Here is a 17010-nt window from a genome sequence, read left to right as displayed (position 1 = left end):
CGCCCTGGCTGCCTCTTAAGCCTTCTTACTATCATTTTGCCTGGCCTCTCTGAGCTGTACCGCCCCCCCCCCCCCTCGTAGCCTGCCCAGCACACAAACCCTCTTCCACCTATCTGTGTGGGGACCTCCCCTTGCCTTCCAATGACTGGTGATGGCCCTTTTTGCTAATATAAGACCCAGGTGTTGTAATTCACTTGTGATTTTATTTATAGAGGTGTGTGGGAATCTATGCAACAGGCAGTATCCCGTAGTCATGCCCCAGACACGCCTTGCCCCTATTGAAAACCCCTGAAACAACTGAACTTCCCAACTCCCCCTCCCCAGGACAGGTAGAAGTAATCCCCCTCCCATCCGAACAGTAAAACTGTTCTTCTGGTTGTGTGGTTGCCCAGCCCGAGAGTCCCGAGAGCCCCTCCGCCCCGAATCCCCACCCCCCTCAACCCCTCCTCCCCTTTAGGCTGATCGATTCCTCCTGAAGTCCCCCTTTCCTATGCCACTCTGTGATAACTCCTAAAAGGATATAGTTCACCAATGTCTGCAGTTCGTTTGCCTGGACAGTTCACTGTCAACCCAGCTCATCAGCAGTATTGGGCGTTCCTTTCGGCAGCTCCGTCTCGGATTCCTCTGCTGCACTCTTTGTTGGGGAACTCTCCGACCAGCCGTCTTCTCGACCAGTCCGTATTGATCTTGTACTGGACTCCGATGGGCTAAGCTCTGCCCCTGCCTTAAGGGCGACTTGCTATCAGGAAAGCTCGCTGTGTGCACCGTTCCGCCTGGGCTTGTGTCGTTGTCAGTGCCCTTGTCTTGCCGCGACCCGCTTCTCTCCTCACCGTCGCTGATCCCGGTGAGCTTCCCCTCGATCCTCGTCCCGGGCCAAAGTCCAGGCATTCCGAGGCTTCCTGCGGCGTCTGGAAAAATTGCACGCCTTTCTGCCCAACTACCGGCTGGGAATAACATTGTGTATGGGAGCTGCAGCTGCCACAACTTCCTTTTCACTGCCAGGAACGTGGTTCTTTGCCTCTGAACTTCTCTAGTATAATCTGGGAACACCATTACTTTGCTATTCCCAAACTGTAAATCATTCTTCTGTCAGGCCTGCTTAAGACTATGGTCCCTGTCTCTGAAATAAAGCAGATGGTGCTTCTATTGGCCCCGGTAGAGCTCCCGGTCTGTGCACCCTGGACAGGACTCTATGCAACCTCTCCAGAGCATAAAATGGTAATAATCCCTCTTGAGCCACTTCACGTTTGAACCAATCCTCCAGAAATTGCACCATACCATCTCCTTCCTCTTTCTCGGGTACTCTGACTATACGCAAGTTATTTCAACACGATCTCCTTAAGCGGTCTTCTGCCCGTGCCTCCTGTATCTTTATTTTTGCTTCTACAGCTGTGACAGATTTCTTTAGTTCTGTTACCTCCACTGGGATGTCTGCGAGCGTTTTTTCAGTGGCAGGGACTCTCTCCGCTCGGCATTGGTGATCATCTTTTAAGAGGCTATGGTCACTGTAGTGGTGTCGATTTTCATTTCGAGGGCTTCACGGGACGCCTTGATAGCCTCCACAATGTCCGCCAATGTGGGCCACGTGGTTGCCGCATCCTTCTCCGTTTCTAGTATGTCGTCCTCTTCATCCATCTATGTGCTCTCACCTCCTGCAGTCACGTTGCCATGTCCCTTCTTCTTGGGCACCTCACCTCTCTGACAGTGGACTTCTGTTTCTGGCCTCTTGCTAATTCTTGCGTGCGATCTGTTAGGTCCTTCTCTCAGTGTTGGGCTCAATATTTCATGGGCCATAGCTATGGATTCCCCTTGGTCCCGGAGTAACCTCAGTGCCTCTCACATGGCCTCCCGTTCAAAATCACTGCTCTCTTGCCCGTCTATCCACTGTCACACTTCGTGGTTCACGCTCTTTCTGGCCCTGCGTGGCCTGGACCCATCTGATGTTTGGGGTCTGGTCAACTCCCTTCACTGTGGGCTCGGCGTGGCTGCTGCCTTCAACAGTGATCTCCAGGTTCCTTGTTCAGGGTCCACAGTTTCTCTGTTAGTTACAGCTCCCCCATTTACTGTTCTGGCTGTCCGTGCGCTCTCTTGCGTCTCTTCACCCTCTCGATCCGAGACAGCTTGCTGCGACCCTACATAGTTGCACTTATAGGTCCTAGGGCACTCCTCAATATGCCCTCTCTCTGGGGTTGTTGCTCTCCTATTACTGCCCCTCACTCTGCTCCCAGACCCTTTCTCGCTCGGCCCCTGCTCTCTCTGCTTGTTGGCCCTCCCGTCCATTGTTCTTTCCGGATGCTCGCTGCGCTCCTCTTCGCGCTGCTCGGGCCCTACTAAACAGGCCTCATTTATCTCAGGCCCCACTTCGCCGTTTTAGACAGTTTTCCGGCCAGGGATATGCCCTCTCCTCTATGTCTCACGTTCCTCCATATTTGGCCGATCTCTTCTCCGCCCAGGCCTCCTCAGTGGTCCCGCCCGGGTATAGGCACCCAGCTCGCCTCCTGCGGCCCGCAAGCTCTATCGCGTCGTCCCTGCATCCGCTCTTCAATGTGGCTGCCTGATCACCTTTGCAGTGGTCACTCACCGCCCTCCGTTGGTGCCTCCACTCGTCGTTCAGCGCACATAGTGTTCCTTACAGGCCGCCCCGTACCTCAGTCACTCCCGGGTTCCTGGTTTAGCGTCCGACTTGTGCTGCAACCGGCATTTTGTGTGCTGTTTCCGAGGTCCTCTTGCAGATGGCCCCCGTTTCCTCAGTTTTTGGCGCAGGTTGACTCTCAGTCCCGTAACTTCTTGCTCCGGGTTACTTCAGCTGCCGATTCTTCTACTTTGTAGAGGGGTTGGGGTCCAGGATCTTGCCGGATGCAAGATTCATAGACAGGAGCTCTGAGGTCTGCTCCCGTTAACATTGTTGTCAAGCCACGTCGTCACTACGCCCCACTTTCGCTCAGGAGGTGGCCCATGCCTCTCTTCAGTGCCGCTCGAATGGCTCTCCTCACCCCAGTGCGACTCCTGTCCTAGGGGCCCACTGCCATAACTTGTAGCCTTGAGTCAGGACAGTCTTTTGACACATGACATTTAAATGTGTGTACTCCGTTTTAGCGGAACACTGCTGGCCATTTTGGCAAGCCCATGTGCTCGGTGACCACAGGTTCTGATCTCTAAAGTCAGGACACATTTACTCATAATAAGTCCATAGATAATAACTGTCTAAGTCATCTAGTGGATAATTTCATGATGCCATTCATTGACAAATATTTAAGTGTTTCTGTGGTATTTATATAGTGCAAACCTAGCTTAAGGCAGCTGAGCTTTGTACAGGGTCAAAGAGGATATTTCAGGGGTTTTTATTCGCCACTGATGGGAGCCTTAACAATTCGCCACCATTCCTTTGTGACTGGTATTCCATTTTTAATTGTGAACTAGAGTTGCCTCTTTTTTTTTTTTGGAGTTATTAGAAATAATTTTAATATAAACAAAAACATTGGCAAAAGAAACAAAGTATTTGGAACCAGTTCTTTTTAAAAATAATTTTGTAAGGGAAGAGAAATCCCGAATAGAAAGAATTGATATGCAACTATCCACCGTTTAATTAATCAAAATACAGTATCCCTCTATGACCCATTGTGGTGTATGCAATGAAATGAGAACGTTATAGTCATATTTTGGTATGCCACTGTATTTATTTGCTGCAATCCCAGGGAATTAGATCAGATGTGGTATAATATGTGGTAAACGTGCCTTTTCAATGGGAGGTGTACCAGTGCTGGGGTTTCCTAGAAATCTTTAAAAAGGAGTTGAAAAGACCATGCTGAGGATTACATTCTGATCAAAGTGTTATCTGAAACTCCGAGTTAAATGTCTTATTCCAGCACATGCTTGGTGCCCTTAAATGCTTTCTTCATGTTCTTTATCATTTTGCAGTATAGAACAGCTGCAGTGTTGCTACTTTTAAACTAACATAAACTGACTCTTAAAGTAGAGCTGCCAGTTGTTTTGTTTTTAAGTAGACAATGCATGGTACATTAAAACATGGGAATACTATGCTTCTGTAGTAGGGGATCTCTGTGTATAGTCATAATCTAGTGAATAGTCCCGCCCATGTGCGTGGACCCCGGAGCAATAAAAATAATCTCTTAAGTTGTCAAGCCATGCAGACCTGCATCTACACTTAAGAGAGGATTCAAAGACAGATAATGCAGCCTATATCCACAGGCTACACTGTCCAGTACTTCAACTAGAAAATTCCACCAACATCCACAAACAGCACTGCCTGCCCAGCTTTTTCCACAGAGAAAAACCTGCCTCTACCAGCAAAAGCCTCTGAAATGATAGAGAGGGAGGAATGGACAGACAAGCCCCATAGGCTGCCATTATGTGGCTCAGAACAGGATACTGTGCCTTTAAGAAAACTTTCCAGAACTTTTCCAGTATCCCAGAATGCACAGCAGGTCCCTTTTACTTTCAGTTCTTTTTTCCGGCTCCTGCTAGCAGGACCCTGGAGCATTGAGCTCTCCCTTTTCAAGGGTTTATTTGGATTTGTTCACTTTTCAAGTGTTTATTAAGTACCTTGTTGCCTTCCTTCTTGTGTGTGCTCTGTGTTGTCAGCATGCCTGCCTTGTTTGACAAGTGCCCAGAGTGCGAGAGAAAGAAGGCCAAGTCGGACCCACACAGGGTGTGCATCGTCTGCCTTCCCCAGTCCCATGTTCCAGTGGAGTGTGACATTTGCCAATCTTTCTCAGCCAGGACCCTGAGAGAAAGGATGAAGATCAGGCTCCAGGGCCTGGAGGACAGAAGGCTGAGGGAACAAGGTGGGTCAGGACGGGCTGGTTCTGCCCATGCTGAGGCTCCTGGGGGGCTCCCCAGGGGCAGGAAGCCCAGCAAACGTCCCCATTCTCCGTCGGCGTCGACTACGGCTTCGAGGGGGATGGCTGCGGTCTGTTCACCGTCTCCCCAGGGCTCTGGCGAGAAACGGCGTCGACGCTCGCCGTCGAGGGAGCTGAGCAGTCCGCCGTCGACGACATCATCATCTTCGTCGACGCCGTCGACTTCTCCGTCGAGTCATCGGCGTCGAGACCAGTCCCGGCGTAGGCGCTCGCCGTCGAGGCGAGGTCGCCGTTCGCCATCGGCAAAGAGGAGAAGTCACCGTCGAGGGGATCCCCGACGTCGAGGACCTGTCGGAGGCGTTCGCCGTCGAGGAGGCGTTCGCCGTCGAGGAGGCGTTCGCCATCGAGGAGGCGTTCGCCGTCGAGGAGGCGTTCGCCGTCGAGGAGGCAGCGCAGGAAGAGTCCTGACGCCGGGAGTCCCTCGGGGTCACAAAGGAAGAGAACGGAGTCACCGGGCTCGGTGTACTCAGTGGTGTATACACCTCCTCCTCCTCCTCCTCCTCCCATTCCGCCTCACACACCGTCGGGCCCACCTGTGGCCCCGCCACGGTCGGTGTCGTTGCCTAGGTTTCCGCCGCCGCCGAAGAGAACTCCGGGACCGCGGCACCAGGTTACGCCACCGTCGCCTGCGAGGCCGGCTGAGCGGCCGAAGCCAACCAGATCGCGCTCTCGCTCCGGACGGAGAGGAAGATCACGGAGCCGTGGACAGTCGTCATCGACATCTGGGCGACGCCGCAGGAGGCGCGGAGCCAGATCCCGCACCCAATCGTCTGCCAGGGACTACTCGCCGACGCTGTCGGACTCGCCAGGGACGGGAGTATCGCCTGTCGACGATGTAGTCTCCTTCCAGGAGGTGCTACTGAGGGGTGCGGCCAAGCTAGGGATCACGGTGACGGTGCCAACACCTACGACGTCCGTGATCTTCGAGACGCTGCACAAGAAGCACCTGCCTCGCCCCCTGCTGCCACTAGTGTCGGGATTGGTGGAGCCCGCTACGGAGTTGTTCCTCACTCCGGCGTTGACGAAACCAGCCCCCTCAAGGCTCCTGAAGAAGTATCGGGCGCCGGAATCGGACCCGACCTTTCTGAGGATGGACCCTAAACCGGACTCGGTCATTGTGACGGCGGCAAGGAAGCAGCATGCTACCACTCCTTCCTCGACAGTGCCGCCTGATAAGGATAGCCGTTGGCTAGACTCGGCGGGCAGAAAGGTCTGTGGGACGGCTTCTACCACCATGAAGGCGGCAAGTGCCGGGGCTCTGTTTGGGCGCTACGACCGTGCCCTATGGGAGTCTCTCCAGCAGTACGCGGAACTGCTGCCTCGCGACAAGAAGGAGGACTTTCTAGAGAACTTTGCGTGAGGGGATTCTGGTGTCAAATCAGATTATCAGCTCGGCGGCGGATGTGTCTCTGTTAGCGGCACATGGATATTGTCATGTCCTCAACCAACGGTGTCACGCTTGGCTTCGCCTTACCTCACTCAAACCGGAGGCACAACAAAGAGTGGCCAACCTGCCTTTCTCGGGGGAAATCCTGTTCGGCCAGCATGCGGACGACGAAATGGCCCGCATGAAGACGGAGGCAGAGACCCTGACGGCTGTCGGGTTAGAGAAGCCTGAGAAGAAAAAGCGCCCGTTCCAGAGACGGTACAGAGCTGCAGGCAGAGGGCGTGGGCAGGCCTCGGGACAGCAGCAACAGCAGTTCAGGAAACCCTTCCAGAAGCTCCAGAAGGGTAGAGGAGGCCAGCAGTCCGCTACAGCGACCAAGGGCCCGGCTGGGTCTCGGCCCTGAGCGATTACTTCCCCTGCAACTGTTACCCACTCCAGTGGGGGAAGCGTTCAATCTTTTCTGGCAGAGTGGAGAAAAATTACTCCGGACAAGTGGGTGCTGAATATTGTTTGCAATGGATACAGTCTTCGGTTCATCAGCCCGCCTCCAGCGATTCCGCCGGTAAGCTCACAGTATCAACTGCGAGAGCTCCAGGCGGAGGCAGACATCCTGTTGAGGAAAAAGGCGGTGGAAGACGTACCTCTGTCTCAAAGGGGAAGAGGTCTGTACTCTCGGTTCTTCCTGGTTCGCAAGAAGGACAAGAACGAGTTCAGGCCCATTCTGGATTTGCGGCAAGCAAACAAATGGATTCGCAGAGAGAAATTCCGCATGCTATCGTTGCACCAGATTTACCCTCAGCTGCAACGAGGAGACTGGCTCTGTGCCATAGACCTACAGGATGCGTCCTTCCATGTGCCCATTGCTCAGAAGCACAGGAAGTTCCTGCGATTCCAAGTCGGCGCCAATCATTATCAATACACAGTACTGCCATTTGGGCTAAAGTCTGCGCCCAGGACCTTCTCAAAGTGCATGGCAGTGGTAGCTGCACACCTGCGGAGGAACAAGGTGTTTGTCTACCCATACCTGGACGATTGGTTGATCAAGGCCTTCTCCTTCTCGGAAGCACAAGCGCACTTCCATGAGATGTGCGTTCTCTTGAACAAGCTGGGGTTGCACGTCAACATGTCCAAGTCTGTCCCGACTCCGGTCCAGTGCATACAGTACTTTAGGGCCTCCATCAATACGCTTTCATTAAGCGGGTCTCCTTCGGAGGAGAGACGGTTATCACTCCTTCGGAAGGCTCAGGCTCTTATGACTGCTCCATCGACGACAGTGAGGAAGGTGTCTTCGCTGCTGGGATCGATGGCCTCATGTATCTTCCTCACGCCTCACGCACGGCTGCACATGAGACCACTGCAGGAGTGCTTGGAGGATCAGTGGGATCAGAGGACAGGTTCTTGGGACGACAAGATACGGCTGTCTCTGCATGCTCTTCAGTCGCTGAGGTGGTGGTGTTCGGCGGAAAATCTCCTCAGTGGGGTTCCCTTCCACAAGGACATTCCCACGCAGAGTATCGTGACGGATGCGTCTCTCCACGGCTGGGGAGCGCATTCCGGAGACTTACAGATACAAGGAAAGTGGTCCCCGTTGGAGTCGACGTACCACATCAATTTCCTGGAACTCAGGGCCGTTTACTTGGCATTGAAGGCCTTCCATCCGTCCTTCCAGACCGACTCGCTGCTTGTACAGACAGACAATACAACCACGATGTATTACCTCAACAAGCAGGGGGGGTCGAGATCACGCACTCTGTCGCAGGAGGCGCAGTCGATCTGGCACTGGCTTCTGGCCCGAGGACTGACCATTACGGCCACGCATCTGCCAGGTGTGCAGAATGTTCAGGCGGACGCACTGAGTAGACTGATTCAGGAAAACCACGAATGGGTCATAAACGACGAAGCACTAGGGGACGTCTTCGCAAGGTGGGGGACTCCAGTCATAGATCTGTTCGCCACCGCCGAAAACAGCAAATACCGAGACTTCGCATCCAGGTACTACCAGCGGGGGACGCTGGGGAATGCGCTATGGATCGACTGGTCGAACAGGTTTCTGTACGCATTTCTACCCATTCCCCTGATTCCGGCGGTGCTCATCAAGCTGTCCCAGTCCGGGGCGTGGATGATCCTGATTGCCCCGGAATGGCCCAGACAGTGGTGGTTCACGGACCTGCTTCACCGGTCTCTCCTTTCTCACATACGGCTGCCGTGCAGGCCGGACCTTCTCACAAAGTTCGGGGGGCAGTTGGTGCACCCCAACCTCTCGTCTTTGAGTTTGGCGGCATGGCTCCTGAGATAGTGCAATATGGCCATTTGAATCTACCAGCAGATTGTATGGATATACTGAAGGAGGCTAAGCGACCTTCCACTAGAACGTCCTATGCTTACAAGTGGAAGAGGTTCTGCATCTGGTGCAAGTCCAAGCACTTTGACCCGACGACATGTAAGGAAGATGTCATCCTTCCGTACCTTTTGCATTTGGCGCAGTCTGGCCTTAATTTCCATTCCATTAAGGTCCATCTCGCTGCTTTGACTGCTTACAGGAAATGCCCTTCACAGACTTCCTTCTTTCAGATCCCTGTGATCAAGGATTTTTTGGAAGGCTTGAAGAAAGTGTTCCCTCCTGTCAGACTTCCCTCGCCTTCATGGGAATTGAATGTGGTGCTGTCCAGATTGATGAAGGAGCCTTTTGAACCTATTCACAAGGCTTTGTTGCAGCACCTGTCTTGGAAGGCGGCGTTCCTAGTGGCCATTACGTCGGCCCGCAGGGTGAGTGAACTTCAGGCGTTGTGTTGCCTAGAACCTTATACGGTATTTCATGCTGCTAAGGTTGTTATGCGTACTCACCCTAAATTTCTTCTTAAGGTTATATCTGATTTTCATGTCAACCAGACAATAACTTTACCTACGTTTTTTCAGAATCCTTCTTCTCCAGCGGAAAGGCTCTACATTCCCTGGACGTTAGGAGGGTGTTGAAGTTTTATCTTGATAAGACCAAAGATTTCGTAGGTCAGACCAATTGTTTATCAATTATGGATCAGTCAGGACCGGACTTGCTACCTCCAAACAGTCCATCTCTCGGTGGATTGTGTCCTGTATACAATTGTGTTACCAAAAGGCTAATAAGACCTTAGGGGGTAAACCTAAGGCTCATTCCATCAGGGGCAAAGCTGCCACGACTGCTTTCCTGCGTAATGTTCCGATTGCAGAAATCTGCAAGGTGGCCACTTGGAGGTCGGTCCATACCTTTGCTGCGCATTACTGTCTGGACACGGATGCCAGGGCAGATGCTCAGGTTGGGCAGGCTTTGCTGCGAAATTTGTTCGCACAGTAGTGGTATTATTTTGTAGTCTTCTCCACTGCCGTTTTGGTGTGGGGATGGGCTTGCCATTCTAGTCACTAGATTATGACTATACACAGAGATCCCCTACTACAGAAGGAGTAGTTTCTTTTCTGTAACTCCAGTTCTGTAGTAGGGGTATCTCTGTTATAGTCATAAGCGCCCGCCCTCCTCCCCGGTGGAGAGATAAATGTTAATGTAAGGAATGCTACAGGTCTGGCGTGTTACGCCTTCAAAAAGAACTGAAAGTAAAAGGGACCTGCTGTGCATTCTGGGATACTGGAAAAGTTCTGGAAAGTTTTCTTAAAGGCACAGTATCCTGTTCTGAGCCACATAATGGCAGCCTATGGGGCTTGTCTGTCCATTCCTCCCTCTCTATCATTTCAGAGGCTTTTGCTGGTAGAGGCAGGTTTTTCTCTGTGGAAAAAGCTGGGCAGGCAGTGCTGTTGGTGGATGTTGGTGGAATTTTCTAGTTGAAGTACTAAACAGTGTAGCCTGTGGATATAGGCTGCATTATCTGTCTTTGAAATTCTCTCTTAAGTGTAGATGCAGGTCTGTATGGCTTGACAACTTAAGAGATTATTTTTATTGCTCCGGGGTCCACGCACATGGGCGGGACTATTCACTAGATTATGACTATAACAGAGAAACCCCTACTACAGAACTGGAGTTACAGGAAAGAAACTACTCCATGTTAATGAAGGACCACTATTTAAACTTTGAATGTTCTGGATTCACTGGATGATGTGAAAGGGAGATTGTTATGGGGCTGTTTTGTGTAATTACACTCTAACCTCCCGCGGAAAAGAATAATCCCTCTATCATCACAATAATCATGTGTTTTTATATTTAATATGTTTTGTGGTGATTTTTTCTAAATCTGAAACCCAGAAATTACTGTTTCAATCTGCTTACTGCTGACCAATAGTACCCAAATGATATTTCTTACTAATCTTTTCTCTGTAGGCTGGGCTAAAGGCAAAAAAAGCTACAGAAACATATAAAATGTATGTGGAAAAGTATGCTGCTGCAAAATCTGAATTTCAAGACCGAATGACAGAAACCGCTCAGGTGAGTCAACTGTTAACTTACATTATTTACTGGAAAATGTTTCTAGAAGAGTAATTATCATTGCAAAAAGTAAAAATGTGCATAGTGCCACCTGCTATCAGGCAAGCTCGCTGTGTGCAGCCAATTAATTTATTCATTAAATGGACAGAACCGTCACTAAGCTTTAGTTTTACATGTCACCTCACATATTTCTTTTTTCAGCTCTCTACTTCTTGTTTTATCTGAACCATACTGTTGTGGGATCAAATACTGCTTCCTAAACTGGTAAAAAAAGAACCAAAGCTTTTCACATCCAGGACCACATACGCAACCATATCCATTACTGCCCGCAAGCTGCACATGACTTGCCTCAGAAACACTGACAATACAGGGACGACAAAGAATAAAGGGGTGTGGATCCACCTTTCAACCCTCCTCCTCCTCTACACCACGAGGGAAGCAGGCCAAGCTTCCTTCCACAACCCCACGTGGCATCTGTGGGGTGTGCGGGTGTTCCTCTTTAACCTGGCCCGGAGGGCCATTACTTCTGACCAATGGGTCCTTAAATCATAGAAAGGGCTACATCATTTAGTTCTGTCAGGTTCCCACCTCATTCCGCCTTCTTCTTCTTCTCCACCTCCTCTTGAACATTCAGCCATTCTTTAACAGGTTGCAGCTCTCCTCAAAGGAGTGAAGTTAGTGCCTGCGAAGGAAAAGAACCAGGGGTGTTACTCCTGTTATTTCCTGGTGCCCATTAAGGATGGCGGTCTACACCATATTCTAGAAACCAGGAGCCTGTACTTTTTCCTTAAAAAGGAAATGGTTGAGATGCTGAGCCTAACTCAAATTCTACTGGAGTTTGAGCTCGGAGCCTGGGTGGTTTCACTCGACCTGCAGGGTGCATACTTCCAAATACCAATCCTGCAGTCACATCGGAAGAACTTGTGATTTGTGGCGTGCCCTACGCACTACCAATTTCCGGCACTGCTCTTTGGTTTAATATTGGCACCTCAAGCCTTTAAGCAGGTGATGGTAGTGGTCGCTGAGATATTTAGGTCTGCTAACTTCCTTCATCTTCCTAATCACGTACGCAAATTGGCACATGAGGGCCCTGCAGTGGTCACTCCGCAGGTAGTGTTTACAGTACGAGAGAGACCTGTTGGACTCCATTGTTATCTCCTCCAGTGCTATAGTGGGAGCGGCTTGGTAGGGAACAAGGCCAACCTGACTCACGGTATGGCATTCACTACCTCACTGACGGTGACTAAGGTTAAGTATGTCTCCACCTTTGAATGGGGAACCCATCCACAGGATCTGGAGATCAGGGGGCCTCTGATCTCAGGAAGAGCAGGTCCTTCACATCAACCTGCTGGAACTGCAGAAGATTTAGCTGGTGCTTAAGGCCTTCTTCCTCTCCATGGTGGGTCGATCCATGCATATCTTGATGGCCCACACAACCGTGATGTGGTACGTGAACAAGCAATGGCAGTCTGGGCTCGCCTCCTTTGCCTGGAAACATTGAGTCTGTGGTCTCAGGCCCCCCTGCAAAGGGATCTGGCTCACCCTCAATCATTTACCAAGGGTCTCTGAAAATCAGTGCCTACAGTCTGAGCCGGCATTATCTTGGCACTCACAAGTGGCCTCTTCTACTGGAGGTAGTCCGGGACCTCTTCGCCCAATGGGGCTCTCCTCAGGTAGACTTATTCACCTCCTTGGAAAATGATGCATGCTAGCAGGTTTGCACCCTCCAGTATCCATTGAGGGGAGCCTTGGGGGGGACGAGTTTCAGTGTTTGGTGGATCTTTCAGCTGCATTATGCGTTTTACTCCCCCCTTCATCCCCTTGATTTCTCGAATTCTCAGGAAGATTCTCCAAGACCGGGCTCGTCATTCTTCTTGTCCCGGATCGGCCAAGAATGGTGTGGTATGCGGATCTTCTCCACTTGTCACTTGCTCCGCCTTTCACCGGACCTCTCTCCAAGTCGTGAGTGGACCGGTTGTGCACTCCAATCTCTGAGACCTCCACCTTCATGCTTGGAGATTGAGTGGGGACAACTGAACACACTTCAGCTACCACCTTTGTCGCCCTGCCATTAAATCTGTGTATTCCGACAGATGTGGCAATATTATCGCATCGTGTGCGGACGATAATGTGGATCCAGGCCAAACTATCTCAAGTGCTGCAATTTGCGCTTTCACTTGCTCAGAGGGGTTGTGTCATTGGCACTGTAAAGGGCTATTTTGCCATCTTATCTGCTTTCCTCTGTCTGCCAGATCAGCCGTCCTTCTTTAGATCCCATGTTGTCATGCATTTTCTTAAGGAACTGACCAGTCTTTTCCCACTAACTCCCTTTGTGGTTCCTCAGTGGGACTTAAATCTGCTTCTTATCTTTTTGATGGGGACTCAGTTGTAGCCTTCGCATGTTGATACAGAGAGAGAGTGAAAAGGAGCATATAATTATATCATGTAGAATTTAATTGTAAATACAATAAAGCTCATAAATTCATCACATCCAAATATATTGATCAGGGAGTCTTTGTTCATCTGTTTCAGTCCACTTTATTGAAGTTTTGATAACATGCATACATCAGCCCAGCCAACACGTTTCGTCCAACAGAACTTCATCGGGCTGTACATTTTTTTATTAAAAATATAGATAAGCTTATGTATCATATGTAAACAGATATGTATATATTACTATTTACATCAAGTCACAAAAATATCAAAATATTTTTTAAATTGTTATCTAAGACCCCCTGCCTATGTTCACTCTTAATTCTGTTTAAAACAAAACTACTAACTGTTATTATGACTGCAATCATCTTTGTTGTTAATTATCAAACCAATAATAACACAGATAGTATAGGTTAAAAAAGGCTAGACATTCCATGCGTCTCACTTTAATAGGGTTTAAAGAAACCTCAAGAGATCATCATGTTAGGCAACATTCATTGCAAGTCAATATTAAATATATTATTCAGAATAACCATTAGTACCAATGTTCCTATAGAACCTTTAAGCTATAAAGACTAAATATTCGAAAATCCTCACTTTAAAAGTGATGTTAAAGTGAAAAAAATTAAGGTAATTACGAAGAGCAATATTCATAACCAACCGATATTATTGTAAATCATTATGGTTAATCATATTTGAAGAAAGTAACTTACTTGGGTATGTTCTTCAAAGGACCAAGCAAACTTTCCTTTAGTAGTGAGAAGAAAAGAGTAAAAGGTGTCCCCAGGATGTCCTTTTTCTAAGAATTAAAAGGTGTAGTACCTTCAGACGTGATCTAAAATATTAAAAGGGCCAAAAGTAAAAAATAACTGCCACTCTAGCATTTGTTCCATTCAGGGCACCAGCAATATAGATGAAATAAAATACGTGGAAATATCATAGAATTATCTCACCACATCCCTGGCAACTATTCAAATGGTTTTGATACTTGACAATGTAGGCACTAATCTTAGGAGATCCGCTCAAACTCAGTAACCGGTAAGTCTATCACTGTCCTTTTGTAAGAGATCCAAATTCACCAAAGCGCTCAAAATTACATGTATTTCTGGGTCCTATTCCAACCTTCGCTTAATATTACTCCTTATCTGCTCCACTGCTAAGGATCACCAAACCAATACTTTACCAACGCAACCACAACCTTCCTGTTACGTAATAGAACTTGGTCCAAATGACCACATCTAGCGGTTTCATAATCACTACTTCCTAAGATAACTCGAGCTCCAATATACAGTCATGTGCCGTATCCGTTTCTGAGACTCAAATGCTGAGCAGTCGCTCTGTGTTGGTATGTCCTGAGTGTGACCTTCACTATAAACCAAATTTCAGCCAATGGCTAAGCATTTCAGACACTTTCTCACTGCCTGTTTCTGGCTTAACCCTTTCGGTGCTCATGATGGAATGGGGATTTTCTCTTTTTTTTTTGTTGGTCTCGGGAGTTAGGTAAGAGGTCTCCAACCTCCCGAGGCCAGCTCTTTGTTTCCAATGCAATGACGATTACGCACATGGTGCGCTGACGTCATTGCATTGAAAATGAAACTTAGTTTGTTTCATTGTTTTGGTGCTCGTGAGGCTATCTCGGCCCCCGCGCACCAAAACACTTGGGAGAGGTATCGTTGGAAAGGGGAGAATCTCCTTTTTTTTTTAAGCTAAATTTGAGGTTTGCAAGGGATTCTGGGTTGGAAAACATTTGGAGATCCACACAAGCCATACCTCCCAGAACTCTCCCGGGTGTCTAGTTTTCAGAAATGTCTGGGTTTGGTAAGTTTTCCTAGATGGCCGCAGTGCCTGGGACTAAAAACGCAGGTGGCCCTCTTGCAAAACCAGGTCGTTTTGTGATAGGTAATTTTGATGTCTTCACAATATGTTTTGGGGACTTGGCCAACCCACATGACTGAGGTACCATTTTTATTGGGAGACTTTGGGGAATGCGGGGTGGGTAGAATGTTTTTTTTTTTTTTACAAAGTTTGAGCTTTTCAAGGGATTCTGGGTAACACAACCTGGTGAGAGCCATGCAAGTCACCCCATCCTGGATTCCCATGGGTGTAAAATGTATAGGTTTGCTAGGTTTCCTTAGGTGCCGGCAGAGCTAGGGTTAAAAATCTACAGCTATGCACTTTGCAAAAAAAGGGTCAGTTTTCACTGTAAAAATGTGGTTAGTCCACGTTACGTTTTGGGCCGTTTCCTGTTGCTAGCACTAGGCCTACCCACACAAGTGAAGTACCATTCTTATTGGAAAACTTTGGTGAATGCAGGGTGGGTGGAATTTCATGGATCCACGCAGATTCCAGAACTTTCCATCACAGAAATGTGAGGATATTGTGTTTTTTTTTAATTTATTTTTTTTATTACAAAGTTTGAGGTTTGCAAGGGATTCTGGGTAACAGAACCTGGTGAGAGCCAGACAAGTCACCCCATCCTGGATTTCCCTGAGTGTCTAGTTTTTTTTAAAAAAAGTATACGTTTGCTAAGTTTCCCTAGGTGCCGGCAGAGCTAGGTTTCAAAATCTACAGCTACGCACTTTGCAAAAAAAGGTTCTGTTTCCACTTTAAAAATATGGAGTGTCCACATTGCGTTTTGGGCCATTTCCTGTTCTGGGCACTTGGCCTACACACACAAGTGAGGTACCATTTTTATCGGGAGTCTTGGGGAAACCCAGAATTGTAGAGCAACTGGTATTACCTATTGTCCTTTGATGCATTTCTGCCTTCCAAATGTAAGACAATGTGTAAAAAAGAAGTCACTTTGAAAAATGTTCTATAATTCACATGTTAGTATGGGTACCCACAATTTCGGAGATGTGCAAATAGCTACTGTTTCTAAACTCTATATTATGTTCCCATTTCGGAAATACATAGGTTTCTTTCATATCGCTTTTTTACTGTTTTTATTTTCCCAAATGAATTGCTATATACCTGGTGCACTCTAAAAAACCATTGCAAGACGCTGCTCAGTTATTGGCCCTGGGTTCCTCGTGTTTTTGGTAAACCTACAAGTCCTATATATCCCCACAACCAGAAGGGTCTAGCGGATGTAACAGTATATTGGTTTAAAAAATCTGTCATAGTTAGAAGAAGTTACAGGTGAAAATGTTGGCACAAAGGGCTGTTTTTTTTAACTCATTTAAACTTTTTCCTATTTTTAGTTGTTAGTTTCTATAAAAAAAAACCTTGAAGGATCTACACAAATGACCCCTTGCTGAATTCAGAATTATGTCTACTTTTGTGAAATGTATAGCTTTCCAGGATCCATTATTGCTTTCATATACATTTCTACAAATAACTGGAAGGAGCTTAAAGGCACGAAAATAGACTATGTCCCAGTAAAATGCCAAAACTGTGTAAACATTTTTGATTTTCTGACAAAAGTCTATCTGTCACTGAAAGATGTGTAGATCGTGATTCCAGCACCACAAACCCTTTGTTGATACCATTTGCAGGGAAAAAGCCAGACGCTTTTTTCTTCTTCACGTTTTCCCCATTTTTCAAAAAAATTAAATAATTAGCTGTATTTTTGCTAATTTCCGGGTCTTTTCCAGGGGAATCAACAAGCCCTGGGTTCTTTTAAAATCTCCATGATGTTGGAAGAAAAGGACGCATATTTGGTGTGGATACCTTATGTGGTCAAAAAGTTACAGGGGCCTAAGTGCGAACTACCCCAAATAGCCAAAAAAAGGCTGAGCACAGGGCAAGAAAAGGCCTAGCAGCGAAGGGGTTAAAGGCCGCCCTATTCTGTTCCCCATAAAAAGCATACAGCCCAATCCGTATGCAAATCTTCTACGACTGCTTCCTCTCTGGTCCGTATGGTATTTGGACCAACCAACGATGTCGAAATATCTGGAATG

The 17010-nt window shown here is 48.2% G+C and overlaps 1 protein-coding gene across 3 annotated transcripts in view; it reads left to right on the top strand.

Moving 5' to 3' along the window:
- FCHO2 (FCH and mu domain containing endocytic adaptor 2) overlaps positions 1–17010 on the top strand; it is a 1031922-nt gene that overhangs the window by 216444 nt on the left and 798468 nt on the right. For all 3 annotated transcript variants that reach the window (XM_085632343.1, XM_085632342.1, XM_085632344.1), the window contains one exon: positions 10571–10675. In XM_085632343.1, the coding sequence (XP_085488469.1) occupies positions 10571–10675 (105 nt within the window). The remainder of the gene's footprint in view (positions 1–10570; positions 10676–17010) is intronic.

This window comes from Triturus cristatus, chromosome 2_1 (assembly GCF_964204655.1).
Source record: "Triturus cristatus chromosome 2_1, aTriCri1.1, whole genome shotgun sequence".
NCBI lineage: Eukaryota > Metazoa > Chordata > Amphibia > Caudata > Salamandridae > Triturus > Triturus cristatus.
This window is presented reverse-complemented; position numbering and strand designations above follow the sequence as displayed.